General features: G+C 36.3%; 1 protein-coding gene across 9 annotated transcripts in view; it reads left to right on the top strand.

The window, feature by feature from the left end:
- The window catches only part of MYCBP2 (MYC binding protein 2), a 256043-nt gene that overhangs the window by 115352 nt on the left and 123813 nt on the right, over window positions 1-16878 (top strand). For all 9 annotated transcript variants that reach the window (XM_081550023.1, XM_081550022.1, XM_081550021.1 and 6 more), the window contains exons 22-29: window positions 24-228; window positions 862-1015; window positions 5767-5939; window positions 6883-7008; window positions 7097-7224; window positions 10152-10243; window positions 14563-14697; window positions 16041-16124. In XM_081550023.1, coding sequence (XP_081406149.1) covers window positions 24-228; window positions 862-1015; window positions 5767-5939; window positions 6883-7008; window positions 7097-7224; window positions 10152-10243; window positions 14563-14697; window positions 16041-16124 — 1097 coding nt within the window. The remainder of the gene's footprint in view (window positions 1-23; window positions 229-861; window positions 1016-5766; window positions 5940-6882; window positions 7009-7096; window positions 7225-10151; window positions 10244-14562; window positions 14698-16040; window positions 16125-16878) is intronic.

The raw sequence follows: 16878 nt of genomic DNA, 5'->3' as shown, positions 1-16878 counted from the left end.
ATTTGATTTATTTAATCTTTTAGAAAGGACAGCTGGGTAGACCAATTTTGGATGTGCCATATTGGAATGCAAAACCAGCTCCCATGCCTAACATTGGATCAAAATACGGAAGAAAAGCTACCTGGATAGGCGCAAGTGGGGACCAGACTTTCTTACGAATTGATGAAGCACTTATTAATTCTCATGTGCTTGCTACATCAGAAATTTTTGCCAGTAAACACATTATAGGTAATACCCACCCCCAAAATAAATCTGTCTGAAAGATCCTTGAAAGCACACAGTTCATCTTTCCCTATTATGACATGTTGTCCTGTAGCTTTTTGTTTTCTTTCTGTTTGAAGAAGTTTAAAAGAAGCTTTTAAGTGGCTGTGTTTATTTGTATGTATGCACTGAAAGAATGGGATTATTAGGAGGCTAGTTTATAAACTAGGGAATATTGGAAATATGAGCCTAATTGTATGGTATAAAACCTGTATTGGAAAGAGGAAGTTTTCTGTATTGGTTCTTGATAAATAAATGATAGAATTTTGCTATGGAAGATTTTATAAATCAGACTTTAAAGTTTCATTAAGACCAAGGTGTCAATTTATACTTATGTCTATGATATCATGAATAATTATATAATAGGGTGGTCTAGTGTGGAAATTAAGAGCATGTGTTGTGGATTTAGACAACCTGAGGTTTTAGTCCACATTCTGCTATTTAAAGGTTTTTAGTTACCTAACCCCTAAGTATTAGTTCAGTTTCTTCATCTATTAAATGGAGATAGTAATAATATTTACCTTACAGGAAATGCTTATAAATTGGGGGAATATAAAAAGGTAGTGCATCTTTAAAATATGTAATTTTTTTTTCTCCAAGGCTTGGTACCTGCTTCTATATCAGAGCCTCCTCCATTTAAGTGTCTTCTAATAAATAAAGTGGATGGGAGTTGTAAAACTTTTAATGACTCTGAACAAGAGGACCTGCAAGGATTTGGTGTGTGTCTTGATCCTGTGTATGATGTCATTTGGAGGTAAGCTTCTCCATTTTTAAAACAAAGTAATAAATATGTTTTGATCAAATTGTACTTTCGTGGAATATGAAAGCCATATACAGGCAGACTTTTCATCGATGAGAACTCTCTTGTTCAACTGTTAACTACACTACTATCACAGTGCCTCTCCGGGACCCCTCCAGTATCAGTTCAGTTCAATCGCTCAGTCGTGTCTGACTCTTTGCGACCCCATGAGTCGCAGCACACCAGGCCTCCCTGTCTATCACCAACTCCCGGAGTTTACCCAAACTCATGTCCATCGAGTCGATGATGCCATCCAGCCATCTCATCCTCTGTTGTCCCCTTCTCCTCCTGCCCCCAATCCTTCCCAGCTTCAGGATCTTTTCCAGTGAGGCAACTCTTCTCATGAGGTGGCTAAAGTATTGGAGCTTCAGCTTCAACATCAGTCCTTCCAATGAACACCCAGGACTGATCTCCTTTAGGATGGACTGGTTGGATCTCCTTGCAGTCCAAGGGACTCTCAAGAGTCTTCTCCAACACCACAGTTCAAAAGCATCAATTCTTCGGTGCTTAGCTTTCTTTATAGTCCATCCATACATGACTACTGGAAAAACCATAGCCTTGACTAGATGGACCTTTGTTGACAAAGTAATGTCTCTGCTTTTTAATATGCTGTCTACGTTGGTCATAACTTTCCTTCCAAGGAGTAAGCATCTTTTAATTTCATGGCTGCAGTCACCATCTGCAGTGATTAGTGCAGCAGTAAAAAGCATGCGTTCTGAGCCAGACTGCCTAGGTTTATCCCACTTGCACACTTTGCTTTCTTTGTCACTGTGGAGAGGTTACTTTGACTCTGCGTGCCTTACTTTTCTCATTTATAAAATAGGGATAATAATGGGACCTCATAGGCTATCATGAGAATTGAAAAACTTAGGCCAGAGGCACGTAGTAAGGTGCTGTGGAAGACTTTGTCACTGTCATTATCATAAGCAGTTTCATGTTCAAGAGTTCTCTTATTCATTGTTATTAGTCTGTCAGCAGTCTTACCTGTATTGTACAGAATTCACTCTATTTCTTGGTTCTGTAAATATCTAATTATTACCAACTACATAGATGAAATTATGCCAAAAACAGTACAGACTAAATAAAACCAATGAACTTGCCCTTTAGGAATGTACATAACAAAATTCCCATATTGGTAGAGAAATATACCAGTTTATCAAACTCTGGAAATTTTAAAAATGTACAGATGGATACAGGTACACGAGCAATCCAAGAAATTATATTGCATTTTTAAAAAATTTACTATGGTGCTTTATATACATGAGTCAAGGAAGGAGTTATCCTAGGCTTCTAGCTTTGATGACTAATAAGGGAGTCATGCCTTTACCAGAGTGGCACATCACAGGATTACTTTTTCTTCTCCCTTGAGTTGTTTATTCGGCCAGCCTTCGTTGGCAGGAGAAGACTTTCTCTGTCTTCTTTCTTCTGCCCATTCCTAGTTTCCCTTCTACCAGCCAGCCAGGTCTTAAAAGGCCATGTTTTCTATCAGTTGTGAGTCATGATTCCAAGTGAAGGAGTTATAGTACTTCCAGGTTGCTGACAAGCTTACTGTCTCATGTGGGCATTTTGTGAGACAACTTGGAGGCCAGAATTGAATTGAGTAGTGCTTTTAGATTCCCTAGCAGCAATATGCAGGATGGATTAGATAACAAGAGACTAGGGGTGAGTAGTCTTAAAGTGATTCTTGTGATGACATGAGATCCTGAGAACCAGAATTAGAGTGATAACAGTGAAATAAATGGCAGGGATAGAGAAGCAAATGATGTAAAGATGGAATTGTGTTCAATTATTTACTGATTAGAAGTCAATACAAGAGATTTAGTTACTAAAGAGTGAGCTCTGGTTTGGACCTAGGTTTAAATTGATGTTTTATTTTCCACGATCCTTATAATATGTTTTAGTTTGAAATGAAGTAAATTTGCGTTAATAGAATAAAATGAAAGCCGGCAGTATGGAATTTATTTCTGGATACATTTGATAGATTAGAAATGTATTCTCTAACTTAGAAATAATGGTAGGAGTAGATTCTAATGATACAACTAGAGTTGTTTCCCTGGAGCCTTAACAGAACTGCTACAGGTGGTATATGGTTAGGTGAACCTTGCCTTTTGCACATATAGTGGTAGCAGGGGGACGGGTGATCTCAAATGCCTGGCCAGGTCTCTGATCATTTACCCCCCTTATTCCAAAACAGATTAAAACATGAAGGGCAGTCTCCTCCTATGTTTCAGTAAAACAGCTGGAAGTTGGAGAGTTCCTTTCATCATGCTGACTTCTGGCAGCTTTGTGTCGTTTGTGGTTTTCAGTAGGGTACCTGCATTTTACTCCATCACAGACGCTGCAGATTCAGTATTAGCTTACTCTGACTTTCCTTCGTGTCCACACCTGCATCCTTTTGTATTCTCAACAATAACTTCTCCTGAGTAATTAGAAACTTAAAGCCTGTATAGAGCAGATGAATGTTAGTAGCAGTTTTATTTTTCATTTCAAAATTTAGAGAACTGACACATGAATCTGTGTTGCTAGTTTTTTAAAAGACAAAACAAATATACAAACAGTAAGAATGATGTGGTCCATCTCCATGTCTTTTTTTCTCCTCCATACCAAGTCCCACTAACTTCCTCCATGGGTCACAGTATTAAGTGTGGTTTATATTGTGTGATACCTTTCAAAATGCGTGTCTTTTGGGGTTTTTTTTATATAAATAAGAATTGCAAGTAGCAGATTGATAGATTAAAAAGCAATAACCCAATAATATTAATGCTACTAATTATAGCAGCAGTTAATATTTTCATAGAATTTATTCTTTGCAAAGTATTATTTTTAAGTATGTATTTAAAAATAATTTTTAATTGTGATAAAAAAACATAAAATGTACTATCTTAATCATTTTTAAGTGTACAGTTCAGTGGTGTTAAATATAGTCACATTGTTGAACAGTAGATCTCTGGAACATTTTCACTTTGTAAAATTGAAATGTATGCAAAGAACACCTATTTCTCCCTCCCTCCCACTCCTGACAACCACCTTTCTACTCTGTTTCTGTGCCTTTGCCTTCTTCAGATATGTAAGTGAAATCATACACTGATTCATTTTGTGACGAGTTTATTTCACTTAGGATCATGTCATCAAGGTTCATCCACATTGTAGCCTGTGACCGGATGGAGTTCTTTCTTTCTTTTTTAAAGCTGGATGGTAGTTCTTTGTATGTTTCTACCACATTTACTTTATCCCTTCACCCATAAAAGGATGTTTGGGTTGCTCCCACCTCTTGGCTATTGTGGATAATGCTGCTCTGAACATGAGCATACAGATACCTCGTCAGGATCCTGCTTTCAGTTCTTTTGGCTGTGTACCCAAAGTGGGACTGCTGGATTTAAGTGCTTATATATTTAGTAAGTTTGGATCATCAAGTGCCATTGATTGAGAAGGTCATCCTTCCTAAACTAATCTGAAATGTCAACTGTATCTAATATGAGTAAGATTTTCTAGAGGATCAGTGTTTTCTGTGTAGACATCCCAGCTGTGAAAAATGAGGATTTGTTCTTCCTTCCCATGTACTTTTGTACCTGTGCTTTAGAAACTGTGTAAAAGATTATCCATAGCAGCATTTTTTTTTATAGTAGAAGAATGAATAGTTTTCATATTTTGCTATCAGTAATAGAATGGGCAAATAGTTGTGTTATAGTCACATGAGCTAATACCCTATAACAGTGAGATTGAGTGAATTTGCTGCCACATGGCACTGTGTAAATACAAATTATAAGAATATTCTTTTGTTTGAAGGAAGCAAGCCACAAAAGAATACCAAAGTATGTGTGTGTTCGTAGACAATTCAAAACACAAAAGTTAAATAATATGCTATTTTGATACAAACATGAAAAGCTGTAAAGAAAAGCAAGAAGATAATAAACTTTTGAAATTCAAGATGATTGTTCCTTTTGAAAGGGGAAGGAAAGGAGTTGAGTAGGGAGGATGGCAACAGGGTACTTAATAGGAAAGTGATAATGTTCTCTTTACTGGTGTACGTCATGTCATTATTCTTCATGCTTTATTTTGAAAATATGTTGTTATTGTTCTTTTGCGTTAACTCAGTAGTTGATAAAACAGCTTTTCCAAAAAAAGTTTAAAAAATAAAAGAAGTGGAGACTGGTTTTTGAGAATTTTGTTATGGAAGAGATGAAAGGAATGGAATAGTGGCAGGATGTCATTGTGGGTTCTTCATAGTTTTTATGATGCATTGCTGTTGATTAGTAAGATTCGGCATCTACGTTCCGAAGAACAGTGTTCCGTGTCCCTTGCCCACATTTGGTTTTGGATTATCTCTTGTTGGGTTGCAGGAGTTCCTCTCCATTGTGGGTATTGTTGTTAACCTCGTGTTTGTTTCATGTATTTTCTTTTGACTTTACACTTTTTTAATGGAATTTTGCTGTACAAAAGTTTTATACTTGTAAGTATACATTAGACTTTAAAATATACTCTTGCTCTATTATCATGAAATAATATGATACATATTGTTCTTTTGTTCAAATTTTTTATGGTGACATAAATCATTTTATATTTTTAGCTCAGATATGGAAAGTAGTGAGCTACATTTTGTCCTGTTTAAGCTGGCTGTATTATTCTCTTTATGTCATCAATTTTGCTTAGTAAGCTTTTCAAAAATGAAACTGTATGTTGAGGTGCTGTAATCTTTTCCTTGAAAGGTTTCGGCCAAGCACTAGAGAACTGTGGTGTTACAATGCAGTGGTTGCCGATGCCCGACTTCCCTCTGCAGCAGACATGCAGTCCCGATGTAGTATTCTGAGTCCTGAACTGGCCTTACCGACGGGCTCAAGGGCTCTCACCACCCGGTCTCATGCAGCTTTGCACATTCTAGGTAGGGTTGGTGTTTGATGATCAACTAATTTTTGTTAATATGTCCTGAAGATTTTTTTTAAAAGAGTATTTAAATTTGTGTATCATTCTGTCATGTTTGTTAAATAATAATGTGCTAGGTGCAAAATGAGTTAAATCTTCTAACTTTAAAAGGTTTCTCCTGCAGAAAAAAGTACATTAGACTTACACCAATACCATGAAAGATTTATATATTCCCAAATATAAAGCAGCCCTGAATATAATTTTCCTAACAGGTAAATCTTTTAAAATAATGTTTTTTGCTTACTTTGAATACATAAACTTTAGTGAAGCAGGGTAAATATTCAAATATATAATTACAGTATTTAATTTTTATGCATTTTTTAAAATAAATTTTATAAAATATATATGAATTTTATAATTACCACTTCTATTTCTTCTTACGTAACAGTTTTCCACAGAGCATTAAGTTTACTTCTAATTAATTAATTTGAGATATAGCACTTTTACAACATCTGGTAACCATTGTAAACATGCCAAATTAGCATTGATTAAGTTTATCTCAGGCTACTGTGTCTTCCTCAAATAGTACCTTAAGAATCAATCTAAAGTCTTAATCATTGTTAAGCAGAAAAAAAAAAGAATCAATCTGAAGTGATTCATAGAGTTTGATAAATGACAGATCTTGTAAGGACTCTCAAATATTAAATAACCTCTTGCAACTTTTCAGAGTTTTGCATGAAATATTGTCACACAGCATATATTTAAATATGATAATTACACAAGCAGAGGGTAATTTGTGTTGGTTTTAAGTATCTTCCATGAACTATTGAAGCTTGGTGTAAATTTGTTGAGCACATTTAGAGTTTGCTGTTTTAATTTATTGCCTCCAGCATCTCAAATATTACGAATACTAGGGGAAGTGTTCATTCAAGCAGTTGAATTTTTCGTTTGTTTGATTTTAGGTTGTCTTGATACCTTGGCAACTATGCAGGATTTAAAAATGGGTGTTGCAAGCACAGAGGAGGAAACTCAAGCAGTGATGAAGGTTTATTCCAAAGAAGATTATAGTGTAGTAAACAGGTTTGAAAGTATGTACATTTATGTTGAGGAAATACTGTCTTATAAATGAATTATATAAATGTTTTAAAATGTAAATTATCATTTGCATCTTTTTAGGTCATGGAGGGGGCTGGGGCTACTCTGCTCACTCGGTGGAAGCTATACGTTTTAGTGCCGACACTGATATTTTACTTGGTGGTCTTGGTCTGTTTGGAGGTAGAGGAGAGTATACTGCTAAAATTAAGGTAAGCAGTCCATTCACACTGTTGTTCTCTGTGTTTGAAGATAACAATTTTAACTTGATTTATTAATTTATAGAATGCCTCCTCTAATAAAGGACCTGAGGAAACATTGCTACGATCAAATAGAGTAATAGTAAATCATTAACTCATGAAAAATTCAGAAGTCAAATTAAAAAGGAGTAAAATAAATAGAAAATGATTTTTCAATAATTTTAGGTTGAAAAAGGCATTAACAGTCAATCTCAATCTTCTGTGTACCTTTCTCTGTGCCTACTTTCTTGTAGCCATTTTAATAACAAGATACAGGGGCATTTTGATGTGACTTTAAAATTTTTTAGCATTTATATCACCAGATGCTGTGTAAACGTACATCATCACCACAGACATATGGGGACCAGGGATGAAGTGAGTAAGGGGATGAATTCCATCTGGTAGAGAGTCAAAAAACAATCAGTAGTCATAAGTTTACTGCACTATGCGTGTCAGAAAGGGCCACCTGTTATATTAAGTAAAGGATCTGCTCAGTCTTTGAAAATTCACTGATAACTTGAATGTTCTGTTGTGACATTATCTGATTTTGCTCTTAAAGTGAAAGAGAAAACTGTCGTTTATGCCTTAATTTCAATAGCAGGCTTCATAAAAAATTTCTCAGTTAGATGCTACTGTAGTCTCTGTCTTTATCTTCCTTACCTCAGTCAACACAATTTAATCCGATTGAGCTTTTCTTTGATACAATTTCTTCACATGGCTCCCAGAACACCAGGCTTCGTTTTCCTCTGGTCTCATTGGCTGCTTTTCTTAGTCTCCTGCTGGTTACTCATCATCTTCCTGATCTGTAAATGTTGGAGTGCCAGAACTCAAAGTCTTGGACATCTTTTTAAATTCTACCCATCCCACAGTGAGCCAGCCTGATGGCTCTAAGTATTTTTCTTTTTATCACTCTTACACTTAATAGACCTCCAAAGTCATTTATACAACTGTCTACTCTTCATCTCCATGTGGATAGCTAACAAGTATTTGGGGTGTAACATACTCAAAACCAAGCTTCTGACATCTTCTCTAAACCTCCTATTCTGTTGTCCTTCTCCATCCCATTTAACGGACTCACAATAGAATTAAATTTATTATTCCAGTTGCTCAGACCAAAAATCTTGAGGTCGTTCTTGACTGCCCTCTTTCTTTCATATCCCACATTCACTCTAGCAGCAGATATTGTTGGCTGCACTTTGAAAATAAATCCAGGATCTAACTACTTCTGAAAACTGTCCCTAGTACCAAGTTGGTGCAACTCTGACCACTTGGATCAGTACAGAGTAGCCTCTACTCTGTCCTTGCTCCCTTCATTCTGTTCTCTGCAGAGCAGAGTGATTCTCTTAGAATGTCCTATGCCACTCCCCTGTTCAGATTCCTGCAGTGTCTTCTTATATTAGAATGAAAACCACAGGCCTTACAAAGGCCTGAAAAACACCATCAGAACTAACTTCCATCATCCCTCTGCCCTTATGTTATACTAGTTAATTCACCACAATCTAGCTACACTGGCTGCCTCTGTTCCTCAAACATGCTGGGCACAGTCAGACTTTGGGGCCTTCACACCTGTTACTCCCTCTAACTACAGCTCTTCATTCCCATACCTGCATGGCTCACTTTTTCTTAATCTTAAGATCTCAACTTCCTGGTGAGCCTATTTAAAACTGTACATTCCAATAGCCCCCATTTTTTTGTTGTCTGCCTTGTGTACCCCTGTATGCCTGATTCTGACCGCCCTGCCTGGCACACAGTATGTGTTCAAAATTATTTGCTGAGCATAAACAGCGGAGCCATAGGGGCAAGTTATCAAGGACATTGTAAATATCATGCTATTTACAATGAAGAGGAGGGAAACCATTGAAGGCTTTTAGACTAAAGAAGTATTCTAATCAGATATGCATTTTAAAAAGACAACTATGGGTTATTCAAGAAAAGCAAAAACCTTTAACTGTGGAATATGGGTTAGAACAAGGAGAGAAAGGCGAGAAGAATTAATTAGTTCATATTGAATTCTTTCAGCTAGTAACACTGGAAACACTGGTGGCATTGACAGTGTTTGGTAGCAGCAATAGAATAGATACAGAGCTGGTGGAGAGATATGGAAAAAAAGGATAATCCCAGGGTTTTGTTTTTTTTCAATTTATGGCTGTTTCAGGTCTTAGTTGTGGCTCCCAGCATCTTCATTGTGGCGTGTAGGATCTTTCATTGTGGTATGAGGGCTTCTTTTTAGTTCTGGAGCCCACGGCAGGTGGGATCTTAGTTCCTTGACCAGGAATTGAACCCACATCTCCTACACTGGCAGGCATTGGCGAGTGGATTCTTTACCACTGAGTAACCTGAGTGCTTTGCCTTCTGTTACTGCTATTCGTCAGCTAATATTTTTCTAGCCTTTTTTTGGGGGGCGGGAGGGGGGGTGTTGTGGTATATAAGTGTTCTACAAATATCGTTTCTTTTAATTCTCACAGTTACAATGAAGTAGGCACTGCTAGTGTGTCCATCTCCCTTCTATGGATGAAGAAACCGGATCCAAGGATCTCATAGCTAGTTACATGTTAAGGCAAAATTCTACTACATTTGGAAGCTCACTTAGAAATTAGAGTTCTCTCACCTCCTTCAGATGTTTATATCTGGTAAAGAACATTTTTGGAGCATTTGATATAAGTAGGTGAATATATAAAGCAAGAAAAACTGAGTTTAATATAGACCATAAGACATTGTATATTTTTCTTAATTTAGATATATAGATTTGTTTATTTCACTAAATAAGATTTTTTTTTAAAGCAGGTACTCCTTTACATTTTGTAATGTCCAGTGCATATTAGAGACACAAAATTATAAGCACATTATTCAGCAGATTTATGTGACTAAGTGATCACAATATGCTTTTCTCCTTTCCCCAGCTGTTTGAGTTAGGTCCTGATGGAGGAGATCATGAAACTGATGGAGACCTTCTTGCAGAGACGGATGTCTTGGCTTATGACTGTGCTGCTAGGTAAAGATTTCTTCAGTATTCATTGTAATTGTTGCATACTTGATATGGCAAGTTTATTATAAATGAATAACGTGATCTAAAAAGGAAGTTTTAAGTAACCTGTGATCAGATGCTTAAGAAACTAAATTATGTACTAGGTGATAAGTGTTGCTTTTAACAATACTACATTAAAACTGTAGTGTCCTTCATATTTGTATTTCACAAGATAAACTGTGTCTACACTGAAGGTGGAAATATACATGTATTTTGCACACGTATTTTCATGCATCACTTAGAGAACATCTGATATGCTACTCTAATGATGAAGTACAGTTATTTACTACCAGTAGCGTTATGTATACTATGTCCAATAGTCACAGTGGGCCATACTTTCGATCACCTGCATACTCTTGACACCTTGATACCATGCCTGTAGTGTTTGCTTGGTTATAGCACCATTGAAGAGGTGGCCGGCTTTACTGAAACCTCAGGAGTAGCCAGAATCAGGATGCTTGCTTTTAAAGTTTTCGTTAAATAAAAGAGAGGCAGATTTTATCAGTCTTTCTGTGTAATCCTAAGAATTACCTCAGCACTGTGCTATGATAATCAGGGAAGACGTTGATGTGAAAAAGAAATGAATTGAACTTCATGGTAATAGTAACACATGGTCCTTCACCAATCACTATGTTAAGAAAACCTCCTGTGGCGTTCATAAGCTTTTTGCTAATGAAAATGTATCTTTTCTGAAACTGGTGATAAAGCATTGAGTTTGCTTTCAATAGATAATACTTTGTGAACAAAATAGTGAACCTAAAGAAAATTCCAACTGTTTCTTCACTTTAGGCATTAACCAATATCGGGAGATACTTTTCCAGTAACTTTTATGTTATTCATGAATGAAAATTAGGGAAATTTCAAGAAGGTTCATTATTAAGTAATTTTTAGTAAAGCCTTAAGATACCATTGTCATCATATTTTGGACAGATGATTATGAGTCAAAAATGCAGTATATGGTTTTATATAGACAGAATCGTCTAGATTTTCTTCATTTGCCTACTAATGGAAGCCCAGATTCCTATGGCTAGCATTAAAGAGCTTCCATAATCTTTAACGGCCTCTTTTAACTTTCTACCTATTACTCTTCTTTATCTGTCTTAATGCTCTAATCCTACTGGACACTTTGCCAGTTTCCTACCCTGTTTCGTACCTTCAGCCCTCTGCAGAACTGTTCATGACAGTCTTCCCCTTCCTCAGTATCCTCTGTTCTCTCTATCCCAGCTGCAATCAATGCACATTCCTTCCACTCTGTTACTAGGGCTTTTCAACTTAGGTATATATCAGATTCTCTTATTTGTTTATGTATTTTTTTTCTTTCCTCCTAAAGTAAACTTTTTGTGTAGTTACTATGTGACAGGCTCAGTTCCAAACTCTTTGTCTCAACTCAGTTCTCAGAGCAGTCCTATGACCTGGATATGACTGTTATCCCTATTTTCAAATAAGGAAACTGGAGTCATTGAGTCACAGAGAGGCTGTAGTGACCTGCACAAGATCACCCAGCTAGCAAGTTACAAAGCCAGGCCTTGAGCTCAGGCCATCTGATTCCAGAGCCCACAGAACACTTGAGTTGAATAAATCTACTTTAAAATTCAGTCTTCCTGAAAAAACTATCAATTTTTTTGATAACAATTAAAGGTTGTTAAAAAAGCAAAGTGATTGTCTGAGGAGGCCTTACAAATACCTGAGAAAAGAAGAGAAGCAAAAGGCAATGGGAAAAAGGAAAGATATATCTATTTGAATGCAGAGTTCCAAAGAATAGCAAGAAACGATAAGAAAACCTTCCTCTGTGATCAGTGCAAAGAAATAGAGGAAAATGATAGGATTAGGAACGACTAGAGATCTCTTCAAGAAAATTAGAGATATCAAGGGAACATTTCATGCAAAGACAGGCACAATAAAGGACAGAAGTAGACCTAAGTAAGCCGAAGATATTAAGAAGAGGTGGCAAGAATACACAGAAGAACTATGCAGTAAGGATCTTCATGACCAGATAACCACGATGGTGTGATCACCCACCTAGAGCCAGACATCCTGGAATGCGAAGTCAAGTGGTCCTTAGGAAGCATCACTCTGAACAAAGGTAGTGAAGGTGATGGAATTCCAGTTGAGCTTTTAAAATCCTAAAAGATGATGTTGTAAAAGTGCTGCACTCAATATGCCAGAAAATTTGGGAAATGCAGCAATGGCCACAGGACAGGAAAATGTCAGTTTTCATTCCAATCCCAAAGAAAGGCAGTGCCAAGGAATGTTCAAACTACCACACAGTTGCACTCATCTCACACTCTAGCAAAGTAATGCTCAACATTCTCCAAGCCAGGCTTCAACAGCACGTGAAATAAGAACTTCCAGATGATTAAGCTGGATTTAGAAAAGGCAGAGGAACCAGAGATCAAATTGCCACTTCCATTGGATCATAGAAAAAGCAAGAGAATTTCAGAAAAACATCTACTTCTGCTTTATTGACTAAAGCAGAAGGCAAAGCCTTTGACTGAGTGGATCACAACAAACTGGAAAATTCTTCAAGAGATGGGAATACGAGACCACCTTACTTGCCTCCTGAGTAGTCTGGATGCAGGTCAAGAAGCAACAGTTAGAAATGGACATGAAACAACAGACTGGTTCCAAAGTAGGAAAGGAGTACATCAAGGCTGTATATTGTCACCCTGCTTATTTAACTTATGTGCAGAGTACATCATGAGAAATGCTGGGCTGGAAGAAGCACAAACCAGAATCAAGATTGCCGGGAGAAATATCAATAACCTCAGATACTCAGATGAAACCACCCTTATGGCAGAAAGTGAAGAAGAACTAAAGATCCTCTTGATGAAAGTGAAAGAGGAGAGTGGAAAAGTTGGCTTAAAACTCAGCATTCAGAAAACTAAGATTATGGCATCCGGTCCCATCACTTCATGACAAATAGATGGAGAAACAATGGAAACAGTGGCTGATTTTATTTTTTTGGGCTCCAAAATCACTGCAGATGGTTGCAGCCATGAAATTAAAAGTTGCTTGCTCCTTGGAAGAAAAGCTCTGACCAATCTAGACAGTATATTAAAAAGCAGAGACATAACTTTGCTGACAAAGGTCCATCTAGTCAAAGCTATGGTTTTTCCAGCAGGCATGTATGGATGTGAAAGTTGATAAAGAAACTGAGTGCTGAAGAATTGATGCTTTTGAACTGTGGTGTTGGAGAAGACTCTTGAGAGTCCCTTGGACTGCAAGGAGATCCAACCAGTCCATCCTAAAGCAGATCAGTCCTGGGTCTGATCAGTCTTTGGAAAGACTGATGCTAAAGCTGAAACTCCAGTATTTTGGCCACCTGATGGGGAAAGCTGACTCATTTGAAAAGACCCTGATTCTGGGAAAGATTGAAGGCAGGAGAAGGGGACGACAGAGGATGAGATGGTTGGATGGCATCACTGACTCGATGGAGATGAGTTTGAGAAATCTCCAGAAGCTGGTGATGGACAGGGAGGCCTGGTGTGCTACAGTCCATGGGGTTGCAAAGAGTAGTTGGACACGACTGAGCAACTGAAATATAAAAGTTGTCTTATTTTAGTATGAAAGTTTTATATTTTTTAAGCAAGTTTTAGAATTCACAATGAAGGGGACGAAAATGTCTTGACCTTAACACAAGTCACTGTTATTTGTGTATTTGAATTGGAGGATAATCGCTTTATAATGTTGTTGGTTTCTGTCATACAACAATGCGAATCAGCCATAATTATATATATACATATATATATATATATATCCCCTCCCTCTTGAGTCTCCCTCTTCCCTGCCACCCCTCCCTTCTAAGTTGTCACAGAGCACCAGGCTGGGCTCCCTGTGTTATATAGCAACTTCCCACTAGCTATCTATTTTTGCACATGATTGTGTGTGTGTGTGTGTGTTTGTGTGTGTATGCTACTTTCTCGATTTGTCCTACCCTCTCCTTCCCCCACTGTGTCCGCAAGTCCATTCTCTACATCTGTGTCTCCATTCCTTCCCTGCAAATAGGTTCATCAGTACTGTTTTTCTTGATCCCATATATATTTGTTTTTTCTCTTTCTGACTTCACTCTGTCTATCAGTCTCTAAGTTCATCCACCTAACTCCAACTGACTCAAATTTGTTCCACTGCCCAGACTTTTTAAAATAGAGGATTTTTAATGTTGTTTGACAAGAATCTTATAATACAATGTATTTCATGTTTTGCTTATAAAAAGGATTTTAAAAAGTAAATGTATGTGCCAAAGAAGTACAGAGGCCTTGTCTTTGACACTCTGATTTTCCTCTTAGGGAAAAATATGCAATGATGTTTGATGAACCAGTCCTCCTGCAGGCAGGCTGGTGGTATGTAGCCTGGGCGCGAGTATCAGGACCCAGCAGTGACTGTGGATCTCACGGACAAGCCTCCATTACCACAGATGATGGGTAAGCAGAATGTTTCAGCATTACTTAAGCAACTCTCATTTTTGTTAGTTGAAAGTTGATTTGAAAGCTCAGAGGTCTTTTAGTAGGATAAAAAAAGTCTTTGTTGGTCTAGAGCATAATATGACCTGCTAAAAATTAAATTCATGTAATCTCATGCTAAATAAAGTAAGGCAAAATGAGAAGATATTCTGCTGTTCTTTGCTTTTGTCACTTGGCATTTGTATGTATTTCTGGATGTTACAATGTTTAAAACCTTATTATATCAAAATTAGAAGTTACATAGAGGAAAATGACAAGAATAGTTAGGAGTCTGGAAACTGGAGAAGAAATATATACTTGCTATAAAATTTGATAGTGCTTATGAAAATACAAATTGCAAAGCTTTCATTATATGAGATGATATAGTTTTAATAAAATGTAAGGGGAAATTTACTGCTTAAATTTCAAATGTAAAGTCCTTCCCAGTTTATAAAATGCTTTCATACATAATATCTCATTTGATGCTCTCAACAACTTTGTGAAGGGGTTATTAGCCCTGTTTTTACAGTTGGGAATAAAGAGACAAAAGGTGAAATAATTTTGCATCAGATTGTGCAGCTGCTGTGTGGCAGAGCCAGATCTTGACCTGGAGTCTCTTGACTCCAAGTCTAGCCTACCCTGTACTCAGATTCATGTGAAAGAGCTATCTATCATTTATTTATAAAATTTATTTATTTATAAAGTTCAGTTTATTCTTTATCATTCTTGAGCATAAGCTGTTTGAACTGGGTATATTTCATATAGTTGCATTCAACTCATAACAGAACTGACCAAACAAAGAGCAGACTAATTTATGAGGTGAATTCTGGGTTCCTGAATGTACAAAGTAGAATGTTGTAGAGAAATTACGTCTGTTGTAATGTATCCTTTTCAGATTGTATGGTAAAACTGAAGAGACTCCTTTTTCATCCTGTACTGTATTATTCCCATATACAGTTGATTCAGCCTTGGAATATCATAGCATTTTAAGCTAAAGTTTATATCGTATCTAGTTGATTAGATTTTAAACTGTTTGTTGAAGTATTTTGGTAAAAACGTACTGTTCTAGTTGAAGTTGAGCTTTAGCAGGAGGGATTGGGCAGTAGCTCCCAATCAGGTTCAGTTCTTTCATTTAACCCATTAAGCTATTTGCAGCTAGAACTGAAATCACAACAGTGTCTTTATACTTTTACTTTTTCCCTTTAAGAATGAATTTCTCTTCAGTTACATAAAATTTGAAAACATGATTGTTATGTTTTTCATTTCCTTTCATGAATCTTGAATCATATTGTTTTTGGTTAGATTGTTCTTTTTTCTCTTCTTAGGGTTGTTTTCCAGTTTAAAAGTTCAAAGAAATCAAATAATGGCACAGATGTTAATGCTGGTCAGATACCTCAATTATTATACAGGTATTTAGCATATTTATAGTTAATTAACATGGTTTATTCTTTTAATATGATGCACTAGGATTACTATAAAATATGTGACATAATAAGGGAGAAATTACTTGAAGCATTCAGTACATTATAATATACCATTAGAAATAGAACAGAAACATCTAAGTTTTGTATATCTGTAAACATTTTTTTACCTGAAGGTTAATTTTAGTAAAATGTCACTAGTGATTCACATTATCTATATTGTGCCTATAATATTTTAATGACTTATTTTTTTACTCTATTGATTTTCTCACCAATTTCAGAATGTTTTAAACTAATGAAGTTTATCTTAGAGAAAGGAAATCTGAATATTAGGGACTTTTCTATGTAGGCCTAGTTGATTTATTCTACAGTTTTATGTTTCTTGTTCATCTTGTGATAAAATGAATTGGAAAATCCCTTACTGCTGAAAAGCTTCTGCCTTTAATTAAAATATCAAATGATAACTTGCTCATATGACATACTATTATATTTTAATATTATTTAAGAATTTTAATTACTTTATGGGAATTGAGACATATATGGGAGCATTGCCTATGTGTGTATCCATCTATTTCTAGGAGATTACTGTAATAATTTTTAGATGAAAGAATTTAAATAGATATAAACCATTACTAAACAATGACATTCTTATTTTAAGTGGTAAATATCAAAGGAAATAGCTTTAGAACAGTGATTCTCTCTTCCATATCTTTTCTAGTAATCTCTTTAAGAACCTAGACGG

This window comes from Giraffa tippelskirchi, chromosome 12, assembly GCF_054371585.1.
Source record: "Giraffa tippelskirchi isolate mGirTip1 chromosome 12, T2T-mGirTip1v1.2.pri, whole genome shotgun sequence".
Taxonomy (NCBI): Eukaryota; Metazoa; Chordata; class Mammalia; order Artiodactyla; family Giraffidae; genus Giraffa; species Giraffa tippelskirchi.
This window is presented reverse-complemented; position numbering and strand designations above follow the sequence as displayed.